The sequence below is a fragment of the Petromyzon marinus genome, chromosome 75 (assembly GCF_048934315.1).
Source record: "Petromyzon marinus isolate PM22_M1 ecotype Great Lakes invasive population chromosome 75, UKy_Petmar_22M1.pri1.0, whole genome shotgun sequence".
Taxonomy (NCBI): Eukaryota; Metazoa; Chordata; class Hyperoartia; order Petromyzontiformes; family Petromyzontidae; genus Petromyzon; species Petromyzon marinus.
In genome coordinates, this window is record NC_133741.1 from 5,600,366 (window position 1) to 5,617,076 (window position 16,711).

The window sequence follows — 16,711 nt, forward strand, 5'->3', positions numbered from 1 at the left end:
GTGCGCACACACACACAGTGCACACACACAGTGCACACACACAGTGCACACACACACAGTGCACACACACAGTGCACACACACAGTGCACACACACAGTGCACACACACAGTGCACACACACACAGTGCACACACACACAGTGCACACACACACAGTGCACACACACACAGTGCACACACACACAGTGTACACGCACGCGCACGGTGTACACGAACGCGCACACACAGTGTACACACACACAGTACACACACACAGTGTACACACACACAGTACACACACACAGTACACACACACACACAGTACACACACACACACAGTACACACACACACACAGTGTACACACACACACACAGTGTACACACACACACACAGTGTACACACACACACACAGTGTACACACACACACACAGTGTACACACACACACACACAGTGTACACACACACACAGTGTACACACACACACACACAGTGTACACACACACACAGTGTACACACACACACAGTGTACACACACACACACAGTGTACACACACACACACAGTGTACACACACAGTGTACACACACACACACGTAGATGATGATGATGGCGATGACGTAGATGATGATGATGTAGACGATGACGATGGCGATGACGTAGATGATGACGTAGATGATGATGACGATGACGTAGATGATGACGTAGATGATGACGTAGACGATGACAATGGCGATGACGTAGACGATGACGTAGACGATGACGTAGATGATGATGATGATGACGTAGATGATGATGACGTAGATGATGACGATGACATAGATGATGATGACGATGACGTAGATGATGACGTAGATGATGACGTAGATGATGACGTAGATGATGACGTAGACGATGATGATGGCGATGACGTAGATGATGGCGATGATGACGATGACGTAGACGATGATGGCGATGATGACGTAGATAATGATGATGATGATGACGTAGATAATGATGATGACGTAGATGATGACGTAGATGATGACGATGACGTAGATGATGATGTAGATGATGACGTAGATGATGACGATGACGTAGATGATGACGTAGATGATGATGACGATGACGTAGATGATGACGATGGCGATGACGATGGCGATGACGATGACGTAGATGATGACGATGACGTAGATGATGACGATGGCGATGATGAGGACGGCGATGACGTAGATGATGACGTAGATGATGATGGCGATGACGTAGATGATGACGTAGATGATGACGTAGATGACGATGACGTAGATGATGACGTAGATGACGATGACGTAGATGATGACGACGATGACGTAGATGATGATGGCGATGACGTAGATGACGACGTAGATGATGACGTAGATGATGACGATGACGTAGATGACGTAGATGATGACGGCGATGACGTAGATGATGATGACGTAGATGATGATGACGTAGATGATGACGTAGATGATGACGACGATGACGACGATGATGATGGCGATGACGTAGATGATGATGGCGATGACGTAGACGATGATGACGTAGATGATGACGTAGATGATGATGGCGATGACGTAGATGATGATGGCGATGATGACGATGACGTAGATGACGATGACGTAGATGACGATGACGTAGATGACGATGACGACGTAGATGACGACGATGACGACGTAGATGACGACGATGACGACGTAGATGACGACGACGTAGATGACGTGGATGATGATGATGACGTAGATGATGACGTAGATGATGACGTAGATGATGACGTAGATGATGACGATGACGTAGATGATGACGTAGATGATGACGTAGATGATGACGGCGATGATGATGGCGATGATGATGGCGATGATGATGGCGATGATGATGGCGATGATGATGGCGATGATGATGGCGATGATGATGGCGATGATGATGGCGATGATGATGGCGATGATGATGGCGATGACGTAGATCACATAGATGACGACGATGACGAAGATGATGATGATGATGATGATGTAGATGATGACGTAGATGATGATGGCGATGACGTAGGTGATGATGATGATGACGTAGATGATGATGATGGCGATGACGTAGATGATGACGATGACGTAGATGATGATGATGGCAATGACGTAGATGATGACGTAGATGATGACGTAGATGATGACGATGGCGATGACGTAGATGACGACGTAGATGATGACGACGTAGACGATGATGACGCAGATGATGACGTAGATGATGGCGATGACGTAGACGATGATGACGTAGATGATGACGTAGACGATGACGACGATGACGTAGACGATGACGGCGATGACGTAGATGATGATGGCGATGACGTAGACGATGATGACGTAGACGATGATGACGTAGACGATGATGACGTAGACGATGATGACGTAGATGATGATGACGATGACGTAGATGATGATGACGTAGATGACGATGACGTAGATGACGATGACGTAGATGATGATGACGACGTAGATGACGATGACGACGTAGATGACGATGACGACGTAGATGACGACGACGACGTAGATGATGACGACGACGTAGATGACGTGGATGATGATGATGACGTAGATGATGACGTAGATGATGACGTAGATGATGATGGCGATGATGATGGCGATGACGTAGATCACATAGATGACGACGATGACGAAGATGATGATGATGATGATGTAGATGATGACGTAGATGATGATGGCGATGACGTAGGTGATGATGATGATGACGTAGATGATGATGATGGCGATGACGTAGATGATGATGATGGCGATGACGTAGATGATGACGATGACGTAGATGATGATGATGGCGATGACGTAGATGATGACGTAGATGATGACGTAGATGATGACGTAGATGATGACGTAGATGATGACGTAGATGATGACGTAGATGATGACGTAGATGATGACGATGGCGATGACGATGGCGATGACGATGGCGATGACGATGGCGATGACGATGGCGATGACGTAGGTGATGACGTAGGTGATGACGTAGGTGATGACGTAGATGAAACATCACCTGGTGGACAAACACGTCTTCATGTGTGTCGTGCCTACACACACACACACAGACACAGAGACACACACAGAGACACACACAGAGACACACACAGAGACACACACACACACAGCAGACACAGACACACACAGACACAGACACACACAGACACACACACACGCAGACACACACACACACGCAGACACACACACACACGCAGACACACACACACGCAGACACAGACACACAGACACACACAGACACGCACAGCAGACACGCACAGCAGACACAGACACACACAGCAGACACACACAGCAGACACCCAAACACGCACAGCAGACACAGACACACAGCAGACACACAGCAGACACGCACACTTTAGACCAGTTACCCACTCTGTACCAAAGACAAAGATCCCCCGTGTAGCCTCTAGCAGACTGTAGGGGCAAGTGCTGTCAGTAGTAGCGAGTAGCAGCACCTACACACAGACAAAGATCCCCCGTACAGCCTCTAGCAGGCTGTAGGGGCAAGTGCTGTCAGTAGTAGCGAGTAGCAGCACCTACACACACAGACAAAGATCCCCCAGGTAGCCTTAACAGACTGTAGGGGCAAGTGCTGTCAGTAGTAGGAGCACCTACACACAGACAAAGATCCCCCGTGTAGCCTCTAGCAGGCTGTAGGGGCAAGTGCTGTCAGTAGTAGCAGCACCTACACACAGACAAAGATCCCCCGTGTAGCCTCTAGCAGGCTGTAGGGGCAAGTGCTGTCCACCACCACTACGACAGCACATCTGCTGGTGGAGCTGGTGGTGGAGGTGATGGTGGTGGAGGTGATGGTGGTGATGGTGGTGGAGGTGGTGGAGGTGATGGTGGTGGTGATGGTGGAGGTGATGGTGGTGGTGGAGGTGACGTAAGTGGAGGTGATGATGATGATGATGATGGAGGTGATGATGATGATGGAGGTGGAGATGTAGGAGGTGATGGAGGTGATGTAGGTGACGTAGGAGGTGATGATGATGATGATGTAGGAGGAGCTGGAGGTGATGATGATGGAGGTGATGGAGATGTAGGAGGTGATGTAGGAGGTGATGATGATGTAGGAGGTGATGGTGGTGACGGAGGTGATGGAAGTGTAGGAGGTGATGTAGGTTATGTAGGAGGTGATGGAGGTGGAGGAGGTGTAGGTGATGTAGGTGACGTAGGAGGTGATGATGATGATGTAGGAGGAGCTGGTGGTGATGATGATGGAGGTGATGATGATGTAGAAGGTGATGGTGACGTAGGTGGAGGTGATGGTGACGTAGGTGGAGGTGATGGTGATGGAGGTGGAGGAGGTGTAGGAGGTGATGATGATGATGATGATGTAGGAGGTGATGATGATGATGATGTAGGAGGTGATGATGATGATGATGTAGGAGGTGATGATGATGATGTAGGAGGTGATGGTGATGTAGGTGATGATGTAGGTGATGATGATGGAGGTGATGTAGGTGATGATGTAGGTGATGATGATGCAGGTGATGTAGGAGGTGATGTAGGTGATGATGATGCAGGCGATGATGATGATGATGTAGGAGGTGATGATGTAGGTGATGATGCAGGTGATGATGAAGGTGATGGTGATGTAGGTGATGATGTAGGTGGTGATGATGATGGAGGTGATGTAGGTGATGATGATGCAGGTGATGATGATGATGATGCAGGTGATGATGATGATGATGCAGGTGATGATGATGATGATGATGCAGGTGATGATGATGATGATGCAGGTGATGATGATGATGATGCAGGTGATGATGATGATGATGATGCAGGTGATGATGATGATGATGATGAAGGTGATGATGATGATGATGCAGGTGATGATGATGATGATGCAGGTGATGATGATGATGATGCAGGTGATGATGATGATGGTGATGATGCAGGTGATGATGATGATGATGCAGGTGATGATGATGATGATGCAGGTGATGATGATGATGGTGATGATGATGATGCAGGTGGTGATGATGCAGGTGATGATGATGAAGGAGGTGATGTAGGTGATGATGATGCAGGTGATGATGATGATGTAGGTGGTGATGTAGCTGATGATGCAGGTGATGATGATGCAGGTGATGATGATGCAGGTGATGATGATGCAGGTGATGATGATGCAGGTGATGATGATGCAGGTGATGGTGATGATGTAGGTGATGTAGGAGGTGATGTAGGTGATGATGATGCAGGTGATGATGATGGAGTTGATGTAGGTGATGATGTAGGTGATGATGATGCAGGTGATGATGATGGAGTTGATGTAGGTGATGATGTAGGTGATGATGATGCAGGTGATGATGAAGGAGGTGATGTAGGTGATGATGATGATGCAGGTGATGATGATGTAGGAGGTGATGTAGGTGATGATGTAGGTGATGATGATGATGTAGGTGATTATGCAGGTGATGATGATGATGATGGAGGTGATGTAGCTGATGATGATGATGATGATGGAGGTGATGTAGCTGATGATGCAGGTGGTGATGATGCAGGTGATGATGATGATGTAGGTGGTGATGATGCAGGTGATGATGATGATGTAGGTGATGATGATGCAGGTGATGATGATGTAGGTGATGATGATGCAGGTGATGATGATGAAGGCGATGATGATGCAGGTGATGATGATGAAGGCGATGATGCAGGTGATGATGATGAAGGCGATGATGCAGGTGATGATGATGCAGGTGATGATGATGATGCAGGTGATGATGATGATGCAGGTGATGATGATGATGCAGGTGATGATGATGATGCAGGTGATGATGATGATGATGTGATGATGATGAAGGTGATGATGTGATGATGATGTAGGTGATGATGTAGGTGATGATGATGCAGGTGATGATGATGATGATGATGCAGGTGATGATGATGATGATGTTCACCTGTTGATGAAGCCGTACCCATTGCGGACATTGAACCACTTGACGGTGCCCTGCACCTTGGTGGCTGCACACACAGAGACACAGACAGTCAGACACAGTCATACACAGTCAGACAGTCAGTCACACACAGTCATACACATACAGACAGTCATACACACACAGAGACATACAGACAGTCATACACACACAGAGACATACAGACAGTCATACACACACAGAGACATACAGACAGTCATACACACACAGAGACATACAGACAGTCATACACACAGTCAGTCATACACACACAGTCATACACACAGAGACACACAGTCAGTCGTATAGACACACACACACACACACAGCCAGTCGTATAGACACACACACACAGTCAGTCGTATAGAAACACACACACAGCCAGTCGTATAGACACACACACACACACAGCCAGTCGTATAGACACACACACACACACAGTCAGTCAGTCGTATAGACACACACACAGTCAGTCATACACACAGTCATACACACACAGAGACACACAGTCACACACACAGCCAGTCACATAGACTGTCACACACACACAGTCAGTCACATAGACACACACACACACAGCCAGTCATATAGACACACACACACAGCCAGTCATATAGACACACACACACAGCCAGTCATATAGACACACACACACAGCCAGCCATATAGACACACACACACACACAGCCATATAGACACACACACACACACAGCCATATAGACACACACACACACACAGCCATATAGACACACACACACAGCCAGTCACATAGACACACACACACACATACAGCCAGTCACATAGACACACACACACACAGCCAGTCCTATAGACACACACACACACACAGTCCTATAGACACACACACACACACAGTCCTATAGACACACACACACAAACAGCCAGTCACATAGACACACACACACAGTCAGTCATATAGACACACACACACACAGTCAGTCATATAGACACACACACACACAGTCAGTCATATAGACACACACACACACAGTCAGTCATATAGACACACACACACAGTCAGTCATATAGACACACACACACAGTCAGTCATATAGACACACACACACAGTCAGTCAGTCATATAGACACACACACACAGTCAGTCAGTCATATAGACACACACACACAGTCAGTCAGTCATATAGACACACACACACACACACAGTCAGTCATATAGACACACACACACACACACAGTCAGTCATATAGACACACACACACACACAGTCAGTCATATAGACACACACACACACACAGTCAGTCATATAGACACACACACACACACACAGTCAGTCATATAGACACACACACACACACACAGTCAGTCATATAGACACACACACACACACACAGTCAGTCATATAGACACACACACACACACACAGTCAGTCATATAGACACACACACACACAGTCAGTCATATAGACACACACACACACAGTCAGTCATATAGACACACACACACACAGTCAGTCATATAGACACACACACACAGTCAGTCATATAGACACACACACACACACAGTCAGTCATATAGACACACACACACACACAGTCAGTCATATAGACACACACACACACACAGTCAGTCATATAGACACACACACACACAGTCAGTCATATAGACACACACACACAGTCAGTCATATAGACACACACACACAGTCAGTCATATAGACACACACACACACAGTCAGTCATATAGACACACACACACACAGTCAGTCATATAGACACACACACACACAGTCAGTCATATAGACACACACACACACACAGTCAGTCATAAAGACACACACACACAGTCAGTCATATAGACACACACACACAGTCAGTCATATAGACACACACACACACAGTCAGTCATATAGACACACACACAGTCAGTCATATAGCCACACACACACACAGTCAGTCATATAGACACACACACACACAGTCAGTCATATAGACACATACACAGCCAGTCATATAGACACATACACAGCCAGTCATATAGACACACACACACAGATAGTCACATAGACACACACACAGCCAGTCACATAGCCACACACACACACAGTCAGTCACATAGACACACACACACAGTCAGTCACATAGACACACACACACAGTCAGTCACATAGACACACACACACACAGTCAGTCACATAGACACACACCACACACAGTCAGTCACATAGACACACACACACACACAGTCAGTCACATAGACACACACACACACAGCCAGTCACATAGACACACACACACAGCCAGTCCCATAGACACACACACAGCCAGTCCTATAGACACACACACACACACATGCAGCCAGTCCTATAGACACACACACACACATGCAGCCAGTCATATAGACACACACACACACACATGCAGCCAGTCCTATAGACACACACACACATGCAGCCAGTCCTATAGACACACACACACATGCAGCCAGTCCTATAGACACACACACACACATGCAGCCAGTCATATAGACACACACACACACACAGCCAGTCCTATAGACACACACACACACACAGCCAGTCCTATAGACACACACACACACACAGCCAGTCCTATAGACACACACACACACAGCCAGTCCTATAGACACACACACACACACAGCCAGTCCTATAGACACACACACACACAGCCAGTCATATAGACACACACACACAGTCAGTCATATAGACACACACACACAGTCAGTCATATAGACACACACACATACACAGTCAGTCATATAGACACACACACACAGTCAGTCATATAGACACACACACACAGCCAGTCATATAGACACACACACACATACAGCCAGTCATATAGACACACACACACATACAGCCAGTCATATAGACACACACACACATACAGCCAGTCATATAGACACACACACACATACAGCCAGTCATATAGACACACACACACATACAGCCAGTCATATAGACACACACACACATACAGCCAGTCATATAGACACACACACACATACAGCCAGTCATATAGACACACACACACATACAGCCAGTCATATAGACACACACACACATACAGCCAGTCATATAGACACACACACACATACAGCCAGTCATATAGACACACACACACATACAGCCAGTCATATAGACACACACACACATACAGCCAGTCATATAGACACACACACACATACAGCCAGTCAGTCATATAGACACACACACACATACAGCCAGTCATATAGACACACACACACACAGTCAGTCATACAGACACACACACACAGTCAGTCATACAGACACACACACAGTCAGTCATATAGACACACACACAGCCAGTCATATAGCATATAGACGCACACACACACACAGCCAGTCACATAGACACACACACACACACAGCCAGTCACATAGACACACACAGCCAGTCACATAGACACACACACACACACAGCCAGTCACATAGACACACACACACACACAGCCAGTCACATAGACACACACACACACAGCCAGTCATATAGACACACACACACACAGCCAGTCATATAGACACACACACACACAGCCAGTCATATAGACACACACACACACAGTCAGTCATATAGACACACACACACACAGCCAGTCATATAGACACACACACACAGTCAGTCACATAGACACGCACACACACAGTCAGTCATATAGACACACACACACACACAGCCAGTCATATAGACACACACACACACACAGCCAGTCATATAGACACACACACAGTCAGTCATATAGACACACACAGTCATATAGACACACACAGTCATATAGACACACACACACACACAGCCAGTCACAGAGACACACACACACACACACAGTCAGTCACATAGACACTCACACACACACACAGTCAGTCATATAGACACACACAGTCATATAGACACACACACACACACAGCCAGTCACAGAGACACACACACACACACACAGACAGTCACATAGACACACACACACAGTCAGTCATATAGACACACACACAGTCAGTCATATAGACACACACACAGCCAGTCATATAGACACACACACAGCCAGTCACATAGACACACACACACACACACAGTCAGTCATATAGACACACACACACACACAGTCAGTCATATAGACACACACACACACACACAGTCAGTCATATAGACACACACACACAGTCAGTCATATAGACACACACACACACAGTCAGTCATATAGACACACACACACAGCCAGTCATATAGACACACACACACACAGCCAGTCATATAGACACACACACACACAGCCAGTCATATAGACACACACACACACAGCAAGTCATATAGACACACACACACAGTCAGTCACATAGACACACACACACAGTCAGTCACATAGACACACACACACACAGCAGTCATATAGACACACACACACAGTCATATAGACACACACACAGTCAGTCACATAGACACACACACACACAGATAGTCATATATACATACACACACACAGTCATATAGACATACACACAGATAGTCATATAGACATACACACACAGTCATATAGACATACACACACAGTCAGACAGACAGAAACACACACACCAATACTCTAGCAGGCTGTAGGGGCAAGTGCTGTTAGTAGCAGCACCTACACACAAAGCTCCCCCTGGTAGCCTCTAGCAGGCTGTAGGGGCAAGTGCTGTCAGTAGCAGCAGCACCTACACACAGACAAAGCTCCCCCAGGTAGCCTCTAGCAGGCTGTAGGGGCAAGTGCTGTTAGCAGTGGCACCTACACACAGACAAAGATCCCCCGTGTAGCCTCCAGCAGGCTGTAGGGGCAAGTGCTGTCAGTAGCAGCAGCACCTACACACAGACAAAGATCCCCCGTGTAGCCTCTGGCAGGCTGTAGGGGCAAGTGCTGTTAGTAGCAGCACCTACACAGACAAAGCTCCCCCTGGTAGCCTCTAGCAGGCTGTAGGGGCAAGTGCTGTTAGTAGTAGCAGCACCTACACACAGACAAAGATCCCCCAGGTAGCCTCTAGCAAGCTGTAGGGGCAAGTGCTGTCAGCGAGTAGCACCACCACCGCTATGCCAGGTACTCATTTGAGGCTGAGTCGACCTAGGGGAGGCCCAAGACCGGTTTTAGATAATCGTCACCGGTGGTGGCTGGGTTCGGAGCGCAACGTAGCGCTAACCACTGCACCACCACTCCCCACACACACACAGTGCGCTAACCACTGCACCACCACTCCCCACTCACACACACAATGCGCTAACCACTGCACCACCACTCCCCACTCACACACTGCGCTAACCACTGCACCACCACTCCCCACACACACAGTGCGCTAACCACTGCACCACCACTCCCCACAGTGCGCTAACCACTGCACCACCACTCCCCACACACAGTGCGCTAACCGCTGCACCACCACTCCCCACATACAGTGCGCTAACCGCTGCACCACCACTCCCCACAAACACACACAGTGCGCTAACCACTGCACCACCACTCCCCACTCACACACACAATGCGCTAACCACTGCACCACCACTCCCCACACACACACACAGTGCGCTAACCACTGCACCACCACTCCCCACTCACACACACAGTGCGCTAACCACTGCACCACCACTCCCCACACACACACACAGTGCGCTAACCACTGCACCACCACTCCCCACACACACACACAGTGCGCTAACCACTGCACCACCACTCCCCACTCACACAGTGCGCTAGCCACTGCACCACCACTCCCCACACACACACAGTGCGCTAACCACTGCACCACCACTCCCCACTCACACACTGCGCTAACCACTGCACCACCACTCCCCACACACACACAGTGCGCTAACCACTGCACCACCACTCCCCACAGTGCGCTAACCACTGCACCACCACTCCCCACACACAGTGCGCTAACCGCTGCACCACCACTCCCCACAAACACACAGTGCGCTAACCACTGCACCACCACTCCCCACACACACACACACAGTGCGCTAACCACTGCACCACCGCTCCCCACTCACACACACACAGTGCGCTAACCACTGCACCACCACTCCCCACTCACACACACACAGTGCGCTAACCACTGCACCACCACTCCCCACACACTCACACAGTGCGCTAACCGCTGCACCACCGCTCCCCACGGAGAAGCATCCCACTCCCGGCTACGTACGGCGCAAAAGAAGTTCAGAGAGACCCCCCACACACAGAGAGACCCCCCACACACAGAGAGACCCCCCCCACACACAGAGAGACCCCCCCCACACACAGAGAGACCCCCCACACACAGAGAGACCCCCCCACACACAGAGAGACCCCCCACACACAGAGAGACCCCCCACACACAGAGAGACCCCCCCACACACAGAGAGACCCCCCCACACAGAGAGACCCCCCACACAGAGAGACCCCCCACACACAGAGAGACTCCCCACACACAGAGAGACCCCCCACACACAGAGAGACCCCCCACACACAGAGAGACCCCCCACACACAGAGAGACCCCCCACACACAGAGAGACCCCCCACACACAGAGAGACCCCCCCACACAGAGAGACCCCCCACACACAGAGAGACCCCCCACACACAGAGAGACCCCCCACACACAGAGAGACCCCCCACACACAGAGAGACCCCCCACACACAGAGAGACCCCCCACACAGAGAGACCCCCCACACACAGAGAGACCCCCCACACACAGAGAGACCCCCGACACACAGAGAGACCCCCACACACAGAGAGACCCCCCACACACAGAGAGACCCCCCACACACAGAGAGACCCCCCACACACAGAGAGACCCCCCACACACACAGAGAGACCCCCCCACACAGAGAGACCCCCCACACACAGAGAGACCCCCCACACACAGAGAGACCCCCCACACACAGAGAGACCCCCCACACACAGAGAGACCCCCCACACACAGAGAGACCCCCCACACACAGAGAGACCCCCCACACACAGAGAGACCCCCCACACACAGAGAGACCCCCCACACACAGAGAGACCCCCCACACACAGAGAGACCCCCCACACACAGAGAGACCCCCCACACACAGAGAGACCCCCCACACACAGAGAGACCCCCCACACAGAGAGACCCCCCACACAGAGAGACCCCCCACACAGAGAGACCCCCCACACACAGAGAGACCCCCCACACACAGAGAGACCCCCCACACACAGAGAGACCCCCCACACACAGAGAGACCCCCCACACACAGAGAGACCCCCCACACACAGAGAGACCCCCCCACACACAGAGAGACCCCCCCACACAGAGAAACCCCCACACACAGAGAGACCCCCACACACAGAGAGACCCCCCACACACAGAGAGACCCCCCACACACAGAGAGACCCCCCACACACAGAGAGACCCCCCACACACAGAGAGACCCCCCACACACAGAGAGACCCCCCACACACAGAGAGACCCCCCACACAGAGAGACCCCCACACAGAGAGACCCCCCACACAGAGAGACCCCCCACACAGAGAGACCCCCCACACAGAGAGACCCCCCACACAGAGAGACCCCCCACACAGAGAGACCCCCCACACAGAGAGACCCCCCACACAGAGAGACCCCCCACACAGAGAGACCCCCCACACAGAGAGACCCCCCACACAGAGAGACCCCCCACACAGAGAGACCCCCCACACAGAGAGACCCCCCCACACAGAGAGACCCCCCACACAGAGAGACCCCCCACACAGAGAGACCCCCCACACACAGAGACCCCCCACACACAGAGACCCCCCACACACAGAGACCCCCCACACACAGAGACCCCCCACACACAGAGACCCCCCACACACAGAGACCCCCCACACACAGAGACCCCCCACACACAGAGACCCCCCACACACAGAGACCCCCCACACACAGAGACCCCCCACACACAGAGACCCCCCACACACAGAGACCCCCCACACACAGAGAGACCCCCACACAGAGAGGACCCCCCACACACAGAGAGACCCCCCCACACAGAGAGACCCCCCCACAGAGACCCCCCACAGACACTAAGGGTGGCGGTGACGTCACAGGGCGCCCGTGCCAGGTTCTGTGCACGTGGAGGCCACCAGCCGAAACGTCTAACGCCGCCCGCTGGCAGGTGGTGGTCACGGGGCAGACCCAGCAGGTGCCACGGGTCGCACCATACCCATCATCATCCCCCATCACCACCACCACCACCATAATCCTCCATCATCACCACCATCATCATCATCACCACCACCACCACCATCCTCCATCATCATCACCACCACCATCACCACCATCACCATCATCCCCCATCACCACCACCACCACCATCATCCTCCATCATCACCACCACCATCCATCACCACCACCACCATCATCCTCCATCATCCTCCATCACCACCACCACCATCATCCTCCATCACCACCACCATCATCCTCCATCACCACCACCCCCCATCATCACCATCCTCCATCACCATCATGCCCATCGCCATCATGCCCATCACCACCATCCCCCATCATCATCATCCTCCATCACCACCACCACCATCCTCCATCACCACCACCACCCCTCCACCACACCACCACCACCATCATCCTCCATCACCACCTGTACCTACCTGCTGTGCCACACATCCTCCTCCTCCACCACCATCACCCCACCCCCACCATCCACCACCTCCTCCATCACCCCACCCCCACCATACACCACCACACCACCATCCTCCACCACACCACCACTACCATCACCACCACTACCATCACCACCCCTCCACCACACCACCATCATCCACCATGATCCACCACACCACCACTACCATCACCACCCCTCCACCACACCACCATGATCCACTACACCACCATCATCCACCACACCACCATGATCCACCATGATCCACCACCCCTCCACCACACCACCATCATCCACCATCATCCACCACCCCTCCACCACACCACCATCATCCACCATCATCCACCACCCCTCCACCACACCACCATCATCCACCATCATCCACCACCCCTCCACCACACCACCATCATCCACCATCATCCACCACCCCTCCACCACACCACCATCATCCACCATCATCCACCACCCCTCCACCACACCACCATCATCCACCATCATCCACCACCCCTCCACCACACCACCATCATCCACCATCATCCACCACCCCTCCACCACACCACCATCATCCACCATCATCCACCACCCCTCCACCACACCACCATCATCCACCATCATCCACCACCCCACCACCATCCACCACCCCTCCACCACACCACCACCATCCACCACCCCTCCACCACCATCCACCACCCCTCCACCATCATCCACCACCCCTCCACCACACCACCACCATCCACCATCACCACCCCTCCACCACACCACCATCATCCACCATCACCACCCCTCCACCATCATCCACCACACCACCATCATCCACCACACCATCACCACCACACACCATCACCACCATCATCCAGCATCCCTCCACTACCATTACACACCATCACTACACACCATCACTACATACCACACATCACCACTACACACCATACATCACCACCATCACCACCACACCATCACCACACACCATCACCCCTCCACCATCAACACACCACCATCACCACCCCACCACCACCACCACAGCAGCATCATCACCACCATCCACCACCACCATCACCACCATCCACCACCACCCCTCCACCACCACACACCACCATCACCACACACACCATCACCACCCCTCCTCCACCACCACACACCTCCATCACCATCACCACTACACACACCATCACACCACCATCATCACCACACCACACACCACCACCACCACCATCCTCACCCAGGATCTTCTTGTTGCTGTTGGCGCCGTCTGCGAGGTCCCCCGCAGCCGCTCCCGCAGGATTCTCCCTCTCGGGAGATACCCCAACAACACCATCACCACCACCATCACCACCACCACCATCACCACCATCATCACCACCAACACCACCACCAACAACAACATCCCCACCACCACCACCACCACCGCCATCATCACCATCCTCCTCTCCCGCGACCAACATCATCATCGCCGTCGCTGGTTGTTGTTGTTGTTGTTGTGGTTGTTGTTGTTGTTGTGTTGTTGTTCGTGGCCCACCACGATGTTCACCACTTCCACCACCACCACCACCACCTCCACCACCCAAGGGAGAAGTTTGGCCTCCACTTCCACTTCCCCGTTACACCTCCACCCCCTTGGGCCCTTCTTCTCTCTCCGCCTCCTTCCTACGTCCTTCCTCCGTCCTTCCTTCCTCCTTCGTGCCTCCTTCCTCCTCCGACTCCTTCCTCCGTCTCCTTCCTCCTCCGTCTCCTTCACGAGAATCGCTCCCTCGAACGCGGGCCGCTTTTGTAGTGGGCCGCGACTCGGTGACGTCACGCGGGGGAGGGGGTGAGGAGGGGGAGGGGTGAGGGGTGAAAGGGGGAGGAGCGAGGGGGGTGAGGGTTGAAAGGGGGAGGAGTGAGGGGTGAAGGGGGAGGAGTTGAGATTTTGAAGGGGGAGGAGTGAGGGGTGAAGGGGGAGGAGTGAGGGGTGAAGGGGGAGGAGTGAGGGGGGTGAGGGTGAAAGGGGGAGGAGCGAGGGGTGAAAGGGGGAGGAGTTAGGGGGTGAAGGGGGGGGAGCGAGGGGTCAAAGGGGGAGGAGCGAGGGGTGAAGGGGGAGGAGTGAGGGGTGAAGGGGGAGGAGTGAGTGGCTGAAGGGGGAGGAGTGAGG

At 51.8% G+C, this 16,711-nt stretch overlaps 1 protein-coding gene across 1 annotated transcript in view; it reads right to left on the reverse strand.

Moving 5' to 3' along the window:
* The window catches only part of LOC142907151 (uncharacterized), a 43,700-nt gene extending 27,314 nt beyond the window's left edge, over window positions 1-16,386 (reverse strand). The window contains exons 1-3 of the mRNA XM_076056344.1: window positions 15,803-16,386; window positions 5,921-5,984; window positions 3,013-3,046 (exon numbers count right to left, since the gene is read on the reverse strand). Coding sequence (XP_075912459.1) covers window positions 3,013-3,046; window positions 5,921-5,984; window positions 15,803-16,031 — 327 coding nt within the window. The 5' untranslated portion in view covers window positions 16,032-16,386. The remainder of the gene's footprint in view (window positions 1-3,012; window positions 3,047-5,920; window positions 5,985-15,802) is intronic.
* Between the last annotated feature and the right edge of the window lie 325 nt (window positions 16,387-16,711).